Raw genomic sequence first — 17035 nt, forward strand, 5'->3', positions numbered from 1 at the left:
TCCACCTCCCGGGTTCAAGCGATTCTCCTGCCTCAGCCTCCCAAGTAGCTGGGACTATAGGCGCTACACCCAGCCAGTTTTTGTATTTTCAGTAGAGACAGTGTTTCACCATGTTGGCTAGGATGGTCTTGATCTCCTGACCTCATGATCCACCCGCCTCGGCCTCCCAAAATGCTGGGATTACAGGTGTGAGCCACTGCACCCGGCCCTTAATTCTTAATTATAAGGAATTACTTTAGGCCTGAAGCTGACTAAAATACCTGTACTGAAAAGAGTATCCTATGTAACCAGTTCTTTGATGGTTTGGAATGCTACACTGGAGGTTTTTGATACTACCTTTCCATCACTGACTCTTTTGTCAACCAGATTCGTGCTAAATTCACAAGCTTATAAAGCATGATAAGAATGCCCGGAAGTTCTTGGTATGTGGAACTGTAAAACCAACAGTATTGTTATTATTATGATGATGATTACTATTTGTCTCTCTACGTTTGTGTTAAATAACTCATTTGTGCTAATAAAACCCACTAGTGATCAATAAAGGTTTCTCTCAATATCAACATTTTTCAAGCAAAGTTTAACTGGCTTCTAAGAGATGAAAAGCAAACCTTCCTCACTCCCCCAAAGTCACTGTAGAATTACATTTGAAGTAGGGCCTTGCAACCGACATCCTTTTCCTACAAAGCCAGTCTTGTTCGCCAATTGTGATTTACAGGCTGTGTCTGCTACAGGGGGCTGCTGGACACATTAGTGCAGGTATGCTTATGAAAGGATGCTGCTGTCTGGCATTAAATGACTTTCCAGAGACCCATCTCGTTCAGACCTACAGGAACAGAACAGTTCCTGAACATCATCTGTCAATGCATAAGCCATTATTCCACCCATTCTGAAGGGAAGAATCAAAAATATAATCCTGCCCTCCAGTCCCTTCTGTAAATCGTGATGCACCATTAAAATCTGCTGTTTTATGCTTTCTTGACTTCTATTTGGTTAATTCACTTCAAATATTTCCAGTTGCAACTATAATTCTATATTAGGGAGTGATACAAAAATAATGGTGGTAATAATGTTCAATTTTGTTAGTGTAAATTGTTTATAAATTGCTGTATTTTCTATCCACAATATGTTCATTATTCATGGGTATTACCAGCTAAAGTATAAATTGGATTTTTTTTGTCCATTTCAAATACAGGTTTTAGTATATTTACTAAAAGCCTTACATTCTCTATATAATATTGAAAGTCATCAACCCCAAATCGACCTTCACATTTTAGCATATGCTTCCATTGTAGGCGTTAGTGCAACTCATGGCTCTACATTACATGAATTAATAAATCTAAAAATCTTATATTTGGATTCAAGTAAAAAAGCTTGCTTAAATATAAGACAAAGAATAAAACCTTCTGTATAGTTTCATGTTTGAGAGAGGATTATTATATATTACTTATCAAGGAAGTCTTTAAATTATGTAACCAATATTTTATAAAAAGCAGCACTTGTAAAAATCCCAACAAAAGAAATATAAATGGAATAATATTAAATATATACATATACAAATATATTCTCTTTCGATTAAAATATGTCATTCTACTTAATTTGAAGAAAAATGTGAAATAGTGCCCCTAAGCCTGAAAAGATAAGGCATACATCCAGGGATATATGTCACATGAAAAAGTAAGAAGAATATTGCAGTTTACATGAACAATAAGCACAAAAGTGTGGACAAATGAAATCTCTTTACTCCATAAAACGGAAATAATTATTTACATATCATATGTAAATAATATCATAATTAAACAATGTGAATAATTTAATTAAATAATTAAATAATGTGAATATTAAATTAATAAATTAATAAATAGTAAATAATAAAATTAATTAAAATAAATAATGTAAATAATCAAATAATTATTTACATATGAAGGTCACTGTACTCAAAAGACAAAAAGGAAATCCAATCGTTATTTAAACTGGTTGGTATCATTTTCCAGAATTTCTTGTCAGAGGATGTGCTTAGGATTGGATTTTGGCTTTGGTTTTGATTTTAATATCTCTGTGGTCATTAATAGAATTTTCAGTTAAAGGCTCACATCTCAGGCATTTCACTACTATACTATTTTATATATATAAGCATTTTGCAAAATGTTCCTTCTTACTTTCATATATTTTGTGTAAAAGTTTACTCAACTGAATTATTATATTTATTCAGTAGGGATAGATTTACTTACATAATCTTTTAAGGACATATATACAAGATTTAAAGTGACATAATATAGGTAGAGCCATTATTCCTCATCCTTTCCAAATCTCTCTTTTTTTCATATTTGATGAGCCCAGCCATTCAACCACTAACACTGAAATAAAATTTACAACACTGAATTCCAAGGAAATATTGTCAACACATCTACCATTGTTTGTAAAAAATAATTTACTTTCTAAATTGACCGATATTAGGGCAAATTTACAAATATTCCTGGGTTCAATTCAATGCAACAACTTTTTAGTGGGTTGAAGTATGACACAGAACACTCAAAAGAGAATTCTGATTAGAAAATCCCTATGATAAGAACATGTGCAAATCTTAATGAGCTTACTGTTTCCATGCCAGCTTCTGAATCTGGAAAGTGTTAAAATAATTTTCTCATAATTTATTTCTTTCCATTGTGTTATATCCATTCCCTTTTCTCAGGCAATACATTCAGTACCCAATGAGTAGTATATTCATTAAGGCTACAGAGAAAGGCAAGGGTTAAACAAATAAGGACATCAAATTAATATCCAGGCCTAAATGTTTTAGCAGAGCCAAAAAATCTGTTTAATCATTCAAGTCAACAAAGGTTAAGATAATAAAATAAACTTCTAAATGCTTTCCTTTTCTGGAACTTAATCTGTCTTGCCAAAGATGTTTTTAAGATGCTATCAGTTTTGCATAGTCCCAGCTGTTATGAAAATTTACTCGAATACACTAGAAGGAGAAAGGAATTTTATGAAAATGTGAAGCAGAGCTCCTGGGTGGCTTATTGAAACTGTGAGAGCTTAGGACTCATTTAAAACCAGCTGTTGGCTGATGATGTCGAGACCAATAACCACTAAATCTCCTATTTATCAGGACTCTGTGTTATTTGGCAAGGTGATAGTAACCAACTGATTAGAAGATTAATATATAATCAAAAGATAACTTCATGACGTTTCTTCATTTTATTGCCTAAGTTTGATTAATAAATTTGCCACAATTTCAGAAAAACATAGTATTCCATTTTAAAAAGTCATTATTAAACATTACAACAGCTTTGCTTATTTTTAAGGCTATGTTTTTAAGTCACTAAGATAGAGAAAAGAAATATGAGCCATTATCATCAAAGCCCTGGGTGTCACTGTGATTCCAGGGCTATGGTTCATGATGAGGGCAGAGGCTCTTATGAACTGGGCAAACAAAAAGCCCTCTTTAATGATGAAGAGAGACAGCGGTAGCAGTAGTGGGTGTAGATGACAACGGGAGAAGCATTAAAAGTCTTGAGACTTTTACAGTTGACACTGAAGTTCTGTTACTGATAAAGAAATGAAGTTCATTTTTTTGCAAAGAGGGACTTAGAATAAAAGTGGAACAACAACATAGCTTATAGGTTATGCAAACTCAGCATTATGAAGAGCAGAAAACAAACTTCATCCATCTGGTTATCCTGAAGAAACGATTACTAATAGCAAGTATAAGCAAGATCTTGATATGCAATTTTCTTTTTAAAAAATTTTTAAGACTGGTGTGATAATATATACAATTTTCGAATAGGTGCTATTGAGTTGAGAAGTAAAATCTGTATTATAACAAGGTAATTGGGTGTTCTTACAATCCTTGGAGGGGGGCCAACATTGCCCTGCCTCTCTTTGCTCCATATAGTGAGTTCTAAGGTATTACTCAGTGACATACAGTTTCTAGGGTATTTCTATGTGGTGATCATTCATTCACTTATGTTTTGGGGGGTATTACTATATGGCCATTCATCCCTTCATATGTTTTCTGTTGGGTTGACAGTGTGTGGCCTGCATAAACTGAGTCTATCATAATTACAAAGAAAAAATATCCACCTATTTGTGCTTGTGTTCCCCAGCTTTTTCAATCTTATTCACAGAGGCCTGGGATTTTCAAGTTGAAAGGGTTCCTAGCAGCAATCTGGAGGCAGCTTGATATTGTAGAAAGATAGCAGGATTTGAAATTGGCGTTGAGTCCCAACACTGTCTTTTGGTAAATGTATGTAAAAGAACTTGAACAAGTCACTTAATCTGCTTGAGTTCAATCCTCACCAGAAAAATAAAAAATCATAATAAAGTTGGCCATGCGCAGTGGCTCGCACCTGTAATCCCAGCACTCAGGGTAGGCTGAGGTAGGCACATCACTTGAGTCCAGGAGTTCGAGGCCAGCCTGGGCAACATGATGAAACCCTGTCTCTACTAAAAATTAAAAAAAATAGCTGGGCATGGTAGTGTGTGCCTGTAGTCCCAGCTATTCGGGGGACTGAGGCAGGAGGATCACCTGAGCCTTGGGAGGTTGAGGCTGCAGTGAGCCGTGATTGTGGCACTGCATTCCAGCCTGGCAACAGAGTGAGACCCTGTCTTAAAAGAAAAGAAAGAAAAGTAAAGAAAAGAAAAGAAAAAAAGAAAAGAAAGGAAGAAAAGGAAGGAAGGGAGTGGAAGGGAAAAAGGAAAGAGAGAAAGAGAGAAAAAGAAAGAAAGAAAAGAGAGAGAAAGAAAGAAAGAGAGGAAAGAAAGAAAAAAAAAGAAAGAAAGAAAAAGAAAGAAACGTTTTATTAATACGTGTTCTACTAACTCACAGCATTACTTTACAGGATAAATGAAAGAATACATGGAAAATGTAATCTGTAAATACCTAGGTTCAAATTCTGGTTCTGCCAGTGAGTGATTATTATTTTGGACAAAATATTTAAATTTTCTAAGTCTTGGTTTCCTCATCCATTAAATGAGAATAATAAAAGTAAGTATTTCATAGGGTTGTTGAAATAAGGTGTGACATCATAGAGTGATTGGCGTATTTTAGGAACTCAATTAAAGTATCCTTATTGTTATTATTTCAAACACAGATATTTCTGTAACCCCTATCATTTCACATTAATGTTGATGACTTTATAACAACTACCTTATTGATAGGGAAGCAGTCTTGTTCACTGAAAACAGCACAAACTAGAAGCTGAGAAAGCCAGGTTTAAATCCCATTTCTACCACTTACAAATTATGTCAACTTGGGCAAGTTACTTTACCCCATATTCCTCATACGAAATATGGGAAGAAAAATCAGGTATGGTTTGTTGAGAGCTTATTACAGATTTTTTCATATACTACTTTATTAATCCTGATCATAATCATAGATAGAGTTAGAATTTGATCCCTGTCCAGCCTGACTTCAGCCCATGTGGATAATCATTTTACTCGACTGCATCTACTTTTCCCGTTTTCCTCCCTGATAATCTATCTCTCTGCACTATAGTAAGGCTTAGAGATGATGTATGCAACTTACCTAGAAAAGTATCCAGCAAGTTGTAAGACTAAGCTATAGGCAATTATAATTATTATGTGAGGTCTTATTTCCTAGTCCAACTTTCTTATTCAACCTAGGAATCCCCGACAACTTCCTTTCAGCAGGTTGTGTAATCTCTACTTAAATACAAGGTAAAGTCATAGCCTCAAAACTTTGCAATACAAAGCTATGAGGATGAAATAAAGAGAACCAATTATCTCTTTGCGCCCGGATACTCTACGCGTGGTGACTGACAGCACAGATAAAGCACCATCCCGACCCTAAGCCTAAAGGCCTAATGAAATGCAGTGTTTGGAAGAATGAATTAAAGATTAGTGGCAAATCTGCAATGACATCTCCCCAAGAATCAAGGCGGGAAGTACAATTCTTATGTCAGGATGCATTCATTTGTGGAAATCTAACACTCAGTGCCTCGTAGAATAAAACCAAATGATATTTGTGGTTATTATATTACACCTAAAACTGTAGGCCTGAAATTGGTTCAATGTATACTGAAAGAAAGTTAATGCTGAAAAGTTAGCCCACTTTCTCCTGCATTAAATCATATGCCATCAACTGTATTCAAAGACAGTCAACTTTCCTACCATTACCTTTTAACTTCTTGCAATCTGACTTCCACTCTCACTACTTAACAAAAGATATTCCTTTAATAGCCCATGACTCCAAAACAGCAAATCCAAAGGCTTTTGAAAGACCTCATCCCTGAGGCTCTCTTTTTATTCAGAATGTTATACTGGCCACTCTTTTTTTTTTTTTTTTAAGTAGTTTTGTGTGTGGTGTTCACACAATGCAGTGTCCTGCTTCTACCTTCAAATGCTCTCTCTTTTGCTGACACTACTTCCTTCCTCATCCCACTCCGTAAGTGTGAGTATTTTTAAAGACTCTATTCTAGGGCAGTAACTCTTCTTACTCTTTTGCCTACCATGTTTCTAATTCCAGGATTTCAATTCTCCCTCTGTGATAGTTCAGCTGTGTAACAGTTACCTCCAGTTATGGCACTGCCTCAGAATTCTAGTCTCATGTTTCTGTTTGTTACACTATTCCAATGAAATATCTCATCAAGATCACGAATTCAACATAATTAAAATCCATCTTCTCACTTATCCTCCCAACTTTCTTCTGACCTATTTTATCAAGCATCAAGCCAGAAACTTTAGCTCTATCTTTGTCTTCTTTTTCAACTTCATCCCCTACATCCAATTGGCTTCAAGACTGGTCTTGAATTTTCACCTCAGCATCTTTCCATTTCACTTCCTGACTGCTTTTTTAAAAAACTTCAACTTGACTACAACTCCAGGGTCACAGGTCCTCAGTGTCAGCTGAATAGGGACACTTGTTCAAGTGTCCTCAAGACTTCTCTCTCACCAAATGCTCCTCTGTCAGTGTCAGCCCTGATTTCCCTCTTTGTCTACTCAGGTGTTTGCTTGGCACTTGTGGTAAACCTTATTGGTTGGATGACCTAAGTTCCCTTTCAGCCCTATTCCCCTTGTCCCTTCCAGCTTTTGGATGACTGTGTGACACAACCTAGCCAATGAGACATGACCAGAAGTCTACTAAGAAGTTCATAGGGAAAATGTTGCTTTCTTGATTCAGACTCTTCCCTCTCTATCCTTCCTGCTGATATACGCCTAGATGCAATGGTTGGACTTGAAGCAGGCTTCTTGCAATCATGAGACAAGGCCAAGAGATTCACAGACTTAGTAACATCATTGAATCAACAGTAACACCATTTAATTATATAAATAACACTATCAACTGCCTTCTCCAAACTTCTTTTTATGTGAGAATAATAAACTCATATCCTAGCTTTCATGGTGAAATTGGAGCTTTTGTCCGTATTTTGGTGACCACTTTGGAATCTCTTTCTTAGTTCATCAACTTACCACCTCCCACTCCACCTCTCTCCCTAACCCCCACTGAAATTCTACTCTGACACTGACCTTTCTACTCAGTATGTGTCCTTGCCTCCAATGATACCTGATGTTCCATGCTAAGTCAGCTCATCCTTTCCGCTTACCTCTCCACTGAGGACTGGACATTGTCTGTACAGCCTAGATTCTTATGACTTTGTCCTAAATGAGTGACATACTTTCCTGGTCTACTTGGTCACCCTGCTTTCAGTCTCTTCCAATTGTATTCTATAGCAGATACTACCACCAAATATATATATATATATATATAAAATAATTATTTTGAGCCCAAGTCTCATTCTGTTGCCCAGGTTGGAGTGCAATCGTGCTATCTTGGCTCACTGCAACCTCCACCTACCAGGTTCAAGTGATTCTCCTGCCTCAGCCTCCCAAGTAGCTGGGATTACAGGCACTCGCCACCACGCCTGGCTACTCTTTGTATTTTTAGTAGAGATGGGGTTTCACTATGATGGCCAGGCTAGTCTTAAACTCCTGACCTCAGGTGATCTGCCTACCTCAGCCTCCCAAAGTGCTGTGATTACAGCGGTGAGCCACTGCATCTGGCCTCTAAAATATTTTTATAAAGAACATTTGGTAATAAGCACAGATAGTCTCAAAATAAGATAAGCACAGATTACTCAGAATTCTCAATGGCTCTCTAATGCCTACCACGCTAGACATTCAAAATGCTCCATAATATAACTTCAATCCAAAATTTTCCATCTATATGACACAATATTTTACTTAACCTACTTATTGGCAAATGGAATATTATTTTTTAGGGTCCTTTTTAAAACTTACTTTTAATTGACAAATATAAATTATATATATATTGTTACATATGTTGTTTTGAAATATGTATACATCATGCGATGGCTATATCAGGCTAATTAACATTTGTATTACCTCACATCCTTATCTTTTTTGGTGAGAACACAATGTACTCTCAGCAATTTTCAAGAATACAATATATTGTTATTAACTGTGGTCACATTGCTGTACAGTAGATCTGTTCAACTTATTCCTCTTATCTAACTGAAAGTTTGTATCCTTTGACCAACATCTCCTAAAACCCTCCCCATCAGCCATGGGTCACCACCATTAAATGCTCTACTTCTATGTATTCAACTTTTTAAAATTCCACATATAAGTGAGATCATGCAGTTATTTATCTTTCTGTACCTGCCTTATTTCACTTAACATAATGTCCTTCAGGTTCATCCATGCTGTGGCAAATGAAAAGATTCCCTTCTTTTTTAAGGTTAAATAGTATTCCATTGTGTATACCACATTTTTAAAAATCACAAATGGAATATTATTGTTCTTTAACTAAATCCTGCCATTTTCTACTTGGATAATATTGTTTATACTATTTCCTCTTCCTGGAATATGTACTGCCTTGCTCTTCAGTGTATCCTCCTAAAGATTACCAATTTATCAAGTTCTAGCTCAAGTGTCACCTCTTCCACAGTTGCCAGTGCTCATTTAAAATGAAAGAATTTTCACTTTTCTAGCACCTCTTGGTATATCTATTTGAGGCATATAACATATAACCACACAGTTTTCTTACTCAGGTACCCATGAAATTATCAGCTTCTTGAGGGCCATAATGATATAACAATATTTTATTCATACATTCAACAAATATTTATTGAATCTTCACTATTCTATGTGAAGGGGTATGAACAAGACAGAGAAGAACCTTGCTTTTATGGAATATAGGACCTAAGGAGGGAGGGGGGCATACTTTATAGATAATGAGCAAGTAAATACATAAACAAGATAGAATAATCTCTGGTTTAGATTGAGTAGTTAGAGAAGTTCTCTCAGAGGAGGTGATATTTGAGATGAAGTTTCAATGATAAGAAGAACCCAATCACAAGAAGACCAGAAGAGGGCAAATGGAAAGCTGTTGAGTTGGGTGAAAGTGCAGTGTGTCTGAAGAGGATATGGAGGACAGTGTGTGGCTGAGTGTCGTAGGTGGAGGGAAGACTAGTGTGAGATGAACTGGTGAGGATAGGCAAGAGCTAAGCACAGCAGGTTGGATTTCATTCTAAAGTTTTACACAGGAGTAACATGATCTAATTTACAATGTCAAGTGATCTCTCTGCCTGCTGTGTAGAAAATGGATTATACAAGGTTAAGAGTGGAAATAGAAAGATTCATTGGAAAGCCACTGAAGTAATCAAGAACATGAAAGTAAGTTGAATTTGGTGGTTAGTAGAAGAGAGAGATAAGTGGACACATTTATTGTGTCTATAGTATTAAGCACAGTATCTTAAAGATGGTAGCTGCTCAATATATACTGCTGAATATATGTCCAAGTACTTAAAAATAGTCGCACATTCTTAATTTCTATATGATCTTCAAGTTTTTCCAGCTTCGATTTACCTCTTATGGCTTAATTTATTCCCACTGGACACTTGGGGAGTCAAAGAGTTAAAACTTCCAAATATTCAAGAAAATGATATAGGTCTCATGATGGAAATTCACCTGACAAAGAGCTGACATGATGGAGTTTGGAGTTCACGTTGTTATTTATGGGAAGAAATAAACTATTGGAAACAAATGGTAAAAAGCGTAATTCAAAATCTGCAACAGGATGAAAATGGACAGGGTATTGGAATACAAACTCTACATTTAAAAAAAAGAGAGCCTTTGGTCATCGTCAGCAAGAATACCGTGCCTAAATAGAGAATGTGGGTAATATTAATTTTCATTAAAATTGGAAACTTTTCCAGTTCTTGCTTTTGATGTTTTTTGAAATATAGAACCTTCATCTTACTATCTTGATATGATCAATTTCCTAATATGTAGCTAATACTATCTTACTAGATAGTAATGTTTATAAAATTCTAAGAGCACTGAATGAGACCTGCTTGGAATCTGAGAAAAGACAGGCAAGTCAGTGGGTTCTCATTCTATTTCACCTCTACCTTCCAGGACATTTAGATTCGTACCCATGAAGATTCATCCTATATTAGGAATTCAATCCAAATTCCTTCAATACAAAGCAAAATACAGAGGAAAATGAGATCACTTTTTGCCACTTTCCACCTGAAATGCTAAATGGGCTCTGAATTGAGTGAAACTTGGCCCCACTCAGTGTGAAAACTGGCTGAAATCTGTATGAAAGGCAGTCTGGGTTTGTCGAAGTAGTTCATGAACTTTGGCCAAACTTTCAAGGAACCTGGTCCAAGTCTTAGTTTGTAATGCAACATGAAACCAGGTGAATTTCAGATGGTTTCAGGTTTCATCCTGAAAATTTGGCCTAGCTTTACAATCAATCATCACTCTTCGTAACGATGAAAGCGAACACACCTTTTTGAAAATGAGGACTGCATGCATACTGATGACAGCTAAGCTGTGAACCACCCTTCACTTCCTTTGCCAAAAGAAGATTTCTCAGAATGGAAACAGTTTCCCTCTTACCTGGAAAGGGGAAGTTGAGTGATTTTGATATTGCGTGTAGAAAGAAATGATACTTGATATGAGGAGACATGTCATGTGAAATAATCACCACATACAGAGCAAATGGCTGTATTCTAATCACTTAAGGTTATGAGAGTCTTATTTTATTCACATCCATGACAGTGGATAACGTGGTGTTTAATCTCCTAAAATGAGCATTTGGCTTGAAGCTAGTCATCAGCCAGAGTAACTGCCACGAGAAACAAAATGCTGTGAAGCATAATCAGTATTTCTATATGAAGAAGTGACTGAAGAACAAAAGGGAAAGTATAATAAATCATAGCATAACTTCTGTCCAGTTTAAGAAACATGAGAAGATAATACAACTACAAACCTTTCAAGTTTGCATCAACTGCATCTTTTGCAAAAATATCTCTATGCAGTATAAATGCATTTAATAAGTAACTAAGCACAGTGAATTTTACAGAAAGACCTACATAGTTTCTTTTTTCAACCTGAAAGTTTTAAATGAGCCTTTCCACTGTAAAAAAATTACTCTATTCAACCAAATACTTGCTTTTGTGCATAGTGACATGAGAAAATTGAGAGGTATGTTGAACGGAGCCACTACATCATTGAAACAGTATGTCTGAACATTTGGGTAATAAGGCACAGATGTGAAGTAGAGGACTTGGCACTACCAAGGTAACAACAAAGCATTCACCATTGTGTTATAATGGTTAAAAGGGCCACATCTGAGAAGCTTAAAAGAATGCTCCCTCCTACCTGCAATGCTAAATTGTATTACACCTTTTATCTGCTTAAAAATCTATAAAAACTAGAAATTCAAATAAGTATCATGCAAACTTATGGCAAAGAACAAATATGTAAAATGCACTGATAATTTTATCTGTAAAAAAACATTTATGCAATAGCACGTAAGGTTTAACTGCAGCAAAAGGCCAAATTCAATAGAAATCCATATGGCCTCTATGTTGCGAAACAATTCATGCAAATCTGAAGGACTCAATAGTCACGGGAAAGGTGGCTGCTATTGATTCTTAGAAGTGATTCTGGCCCTTACTCAATATGTCTAATTATTGTAGAATTTTCTATTTATAGGCATCAAGTAAAGATAATGCAACAGAATACATCCAAATCGTTAATCAGGTTTTTTTCACTTACAAGTGGTATGGTATTTTTGCCAGCCATTACTGAACCATGTGGCACAAAGGCAGTTATGAAGCTGGGGTACTTTCATTCAATAAACTTGGAGTTAGAAACTAATTTTCCGCCCAAGATAGGTAGAGCACAACTTACCCTAGGTCCCTGATCACCTTGTTCTCCCTGTAGAATAGAAAGGTGAGATAACAGTTTTAGCCAAAATTTATACATGATGTTCATTAAAAAGATCAAAATGTAACACAGTATAGGTCACGCCAATATGGATCTCCACTAACTTTATTTCTGGTATGCATTTTCTTACCTTATCACCTTTTGGACCAGGAGGGCCCTGAAAAAAAGAAAGAGAAAAAAATTTTAATTAAAAAAAGATATTGTAAACTGAATAGATCAGCCAGGTTAGTTGAAAAATTCATTCAAAGAATACAGAGATAGCTGTCAATGAGGTTTCTCAAGAAATTTTGGTTTCTAAACTATAATCATATTAGAATGTGAAACATATAACCATATATGTTTGTGCATGTATACCTGTACATATGTCATAAGTACATAATATGCTCAATAAATTTTCACAAACTCAGCACATGTATGCAAGTAGAACCCAGTTAAAGAAATAGAACATTACCTGCAAGTTAGAAGCTCCTGTTGGGACATTTCCTTGTCACCACCCTCTACCAACAGTAACCACTATTCTGACCCCTGACAATATAGATTAGCTTGTCTGTTTTTGTACTTCATGTACATAAAATCATAGAGTCCGGCCTCTTTTGCTTAATTAGTATGAAATTCATCCATAATTTTGTGTGTAGTTGTAGATTGTTCTTACTGCTTTATAATACTCCACTGTATGACTATATCATCATTTACTTATTCATTCTAGTGTTGGCAGCCATTTGTTTCCAGGAGTTTCTAGGTCTTGGCTATTATAAAAATACGCTATGGCCAGGCGCAGTGGCTCATGCCTGTAATCCCAGCACTTGGGGAGGCCAAAGCGGGTGGATCACCTTAGGTCAGGAGTTCAAGACCAGCCTGGCCAACATGGTTGAAACCACATCTCTACTAAAAATACAAAAATTAGCTGGGTGTGGTGGCGCATGCCTGTGATCCCAGCTACTTGGGAGGCTGAGGCAGGAGAATCGCTTGAACCTGGGAGGTGGAGGTTGAGGTGAGCTGAGATTGTGCCACTGCACTCCAGCCTGGACAACAGAGCAAGACTGTCTCCAAAAAAAGTGCTATGAACATAGTAATTCACGTCTTTTGTGAAAATGTATATTCATTTCTGCTGGGTGTATATCTAGAAAAGGAACTGTTAGGTTACAGACTATACATATGTTCGGTTTTAGTAGATGCTGCCAAATGGTTTTTCAAAGTGATTCTTAACAATTTAAGCCCCATCAGCGATGTATAGAATTTCAGTTGCCCCATATTACCAATACTTGATATTTTCTATCTTTTTCATTTTAGGCATTCTGGTGGTGATGTAGTAATTTCACATCATGTTTTAGTATGTATTTACCCAGTGATTAGTAAATTGAACTCCCTTTTAATACACTTATTGACCATTTTACATCCTTTTTCATAAAGTGTCTCTTCATACCTTTTGTCCTTGGCCTACTGAATTGTCCTGTTGATTTGCTAGAGTTCTTTATCTATTATATATTATATATTGTACATATGTATGTAGGTAGATGTAGAGTTATTTATATATTTTGAATGAGTCTTTTGTCAGATATATTTACTGCAAATATGTTTTCCCACTTTGTTTACTGCCTTTACATTCTCTTAGAGGTGTTTTTGATGAACACCTCTGAGTTATTAATTTTAATAAAACTCAATTTAACATTTTTTATTCTTTATAGTTGTCCCTTTTTATATTCCAGTTAAGAAATCTTTGCCTACTTCAATGTCATAAAGAGGGCTTTCCATTTTATTTTAGAAGCTATTTTTTTTAGCTAAAGTTTATTTTAAAAGCCAAAAACTTCATTATCTTCCATATTTAAATCTGAATTTATTAAGAACTGATTGTGTATGATGTGAGGTAAAAGTCAAGATGCTTTTTAAAAATGTGGATATCAAATTAACCAAACACCATTTCTTGAAAATGTACCTTTTCCCCATTATAGTACAGTATTACCTTTGTCATAAGTTAAGTGATGCTACGTATGTGGCTCTTTACAGGAATTTCTATTTTGTTGGGCAGCTGTCTATTCCTGGGCCTCATTGAGACTTTCCTTACCTTTGAACAGAAATACTAATTCTAGAGGCACTGATACATTTTCTAGCTCTTAAAGATAAAATCATGTTTTGGTTTCAGCCCACCTGAGGAGCTGGAGCATTTCAGAGTCACCTTCTCTCACCTCCATTTTCAGCAGGGCTGAGGAAAAAGGACAAGGCTGGACAGGAAACAGGCCCAGGTTCTAGCAAAGTACCCCATCCTAGGTGCCAGTGGAGGCTGCTATGTCACTGCAGGTGGGAACGTAGCAATGCTCCACCTTCCAAAACATTTCCTTTTGCTAAGTACCAGCTACAGAGTAACTGCGCCAAATTCCCATTCTCAGTGTGGCCCTTCTGGTAACAGCTGTGAAATTACCATAAAATTACTAATAACTACATCATGTCCTATACTTTGTATCTTTTACCATTGACAAGAAACTTTTTCACCTGTTATTGCATTTAATCTTTTCCACAATCCAATGAGATAAGTATTATGATAATCCTTTTACAGATGCCAAAAATGAAACTCAAAGACTATCAATGTTAGGCTTCTTGTGAGTTAGAAAGGACTTTAACCCAGTATGTGTGACTTTAAATGCAGAGGTTTTGACACAAAGTATTGGAACACAGCTCTGGAACTAGAGTCTCAGAAAGAAGGATACCTATCTGGTGCCTGCCTTCAACAAGCGCCATCTAAAATGCCTCCCCAGTGCATTTTCCACAGTGTCACAGACACTAGTCCCAGCGTCTCAAGTTCAAAATGAGAGAAAGGGGAATAGAGGAGGAGTGAGGAGGGGCAGAGGGGACTAAGATAATGGAAATCAACTTTATAAAACCTTTTTATCTCTTACCCCCAAAATCATTTTGCAAGTTAAAAGAGGAAAGAGAAAATATTATTTTTGTTTTCAATAAATTTTTAACATTTTTATTATTTTCCATGAATCAACTAGTAATTAGTGAGTACAGTCTGTGTGTTCATCTGTGGAAAATTAAGTTTAAGGACTTTATTCAATTATTTTTAACACATGCAAAATGCTTACTAAGGTTATACAAGTAGGATTTTATTTGTGGTGGGGCAGATGAAAGCCAAAGAAAAGAATAATGAGAGGATATGACCAAATTTAAAAAATACAATTGAGGTTCTAGTCTTGATTTAAGTAGCATGTTAGTTAACTTTATTTTGATTTTTACACACATTTGTTGAATGTCTATACAGTGTGGCAACACTGTAAGCACTGGTGGAACATATATGTTGGGAAAGGCTGATTTAGAAAGACATGGTCCCTGTCCTGGAGAAGCTAAATAGCCTAGTGTCTAAGGCAAACAGTTTCCACATAGTAGCATTAAGAAAAAATGACATCTAGAAAACTCAGCTACATCAAGGTCAACTGTTACTATGGACACCTCCCCAGCCTCCATATCCACCCCCTTCCCAGGTTTCTCTTTAAACTTTTGTTTGCTTTTGCCAGTGAGATTTCAGATGACACATCTCCCATTGTATCAGTCCTCTTAAGGCACCTTGTTAGGTTACACAGCATCTTTAAGGACAAAGTTTTTGTGAAGTTATTTGACAGTGAGGAACAGAGACAACCCTTTTCCTCAAAGTCCAATTACTCATGCCAAATCCACGTATCAACTAGAGTTCTTTAGCCAACTTGCCGTGAGCAAGGATGCTTAATTTGCATCTACAATTGAGCAATAAATATTGCTGCCTCAAAAGATGGTGTTTCTGAGCAGACAGTATGGCGTCCTGGCACCTGCCAGCTTAGGACAGAAGCAAAGCCGAGGTCAACCTCCATGCACAGCTGCAGTGGCTGCTTCGGACACTCCGGCCCCGACTTGTGCACTTGGATTAACAGCAGGTGTTTTCTTCTGCTCTGACTGAAATCCCACTCTTCCTTCTGAATTGGACCCTCTTCACTGAAAATATGGGTTGAATTTGCAGAACAAAGTGGGCTACCTTAGTAAACACAGATAGTATAATATTTCCAAAATTTAGAAGCCATACTTCTTTTCTAAGTCAAAAAATTACAAATGAAAGAAAGGTTTATTTGAACATTACCCTTTAAAATTAAAATTGGGGTATTAATTTTTTTTTTATCTTTAGCATTAAAAAAGCTAACTAGTATTAACTAAAGGATAGGCAGCAATAAAAATTAATGGCTATTTGAATTACAAATTATTTTTCAATGGCACATTGCTGTTTCCAACTAAACCAAGCTCAACAATCTAATATTTAGTAGACATATTTATTGTTCAGGTGACAGTATCAATGGCTGGTTGGTAACTATTTGAAGATAAAACTTTGTTGCTCCAACAAGGTTAGGGTCAATGGAAAGGAAAGATGGTAAAATTAGCAGTCATAGGGAAGTGAACAGTGAGTCACAGCTCTATAGAAGGCCCTTTTGGGGACTCTTGTCCTGGTTTGGTCTAGAATCCAATAGTCAGATCTTTTATAAGCCCCACTTTAATAAATAAGTAGGAATATTTGAAATGATCTTTTGAATTAGTTGTATGTAATTAATCCTAAAGTTAATTACATTAATAAGTACTTAAGGGTGCTAATAAAGTTTTTATTTATTAGTGTTGTTAGTAATTAGAACATTTATTTTAGGGCATTGTTGGAATGTTATTAACTTCCTACCAAAGGATTTCTAAATTTCTGTGGCAAACTTAAAATTAGCCCCTGTTCAAACGGCTTTACATTCAGAGTTTGCAAGAACCACCCTTCTATTTGTAAAAAGCCTTTAATGTGGGTTTTGGCCTATAC

General features: G+C 36.0%; 1 protein-coding gene across 6 annotated transcripts in view; it reads right to left on the reverse strand.

The window, feature by feature from the left end:
* The window catches only part of COL25A1 (collagen type XXV alpha 1 chain), a 499684-nt gene that overhangs the window by 157232 nt on the left and 325417 nt on the right, over positions 1-17035 (reverse strand). For all 6 annotated transcript variants that reach the window (XM_055111699.2, XM_063603863.1, XM_055111701.2 and 3 more), the window contains 2 exons: positions 12356-12382; positions 12190-12216 (listed from right to left, as the gene is read on the reverse strand). In XM_055111699.2, the coding sequence (XP_054967674.1) occupies positions 12190-12216; positions 12356-12382 (54 nt within the window). The remainder of the gene's footprint in view (positions 1-12189; positions 12217-12355; positions 12383-17035) is intronic.

Source organism: Pan paniscus, chromosome 3 (assembly GCF_029289425.2).
Source record: "Pan paniscus chromosome 3, NHGRI_mPanPan1-v2.0_pri, whole genome shotgun sequence".
Lineage (NCBI taxonomy): Eukaryota > Metazoa > Chordata > Mammalia > Primates > Hominidae > Pan > Pan paniscus.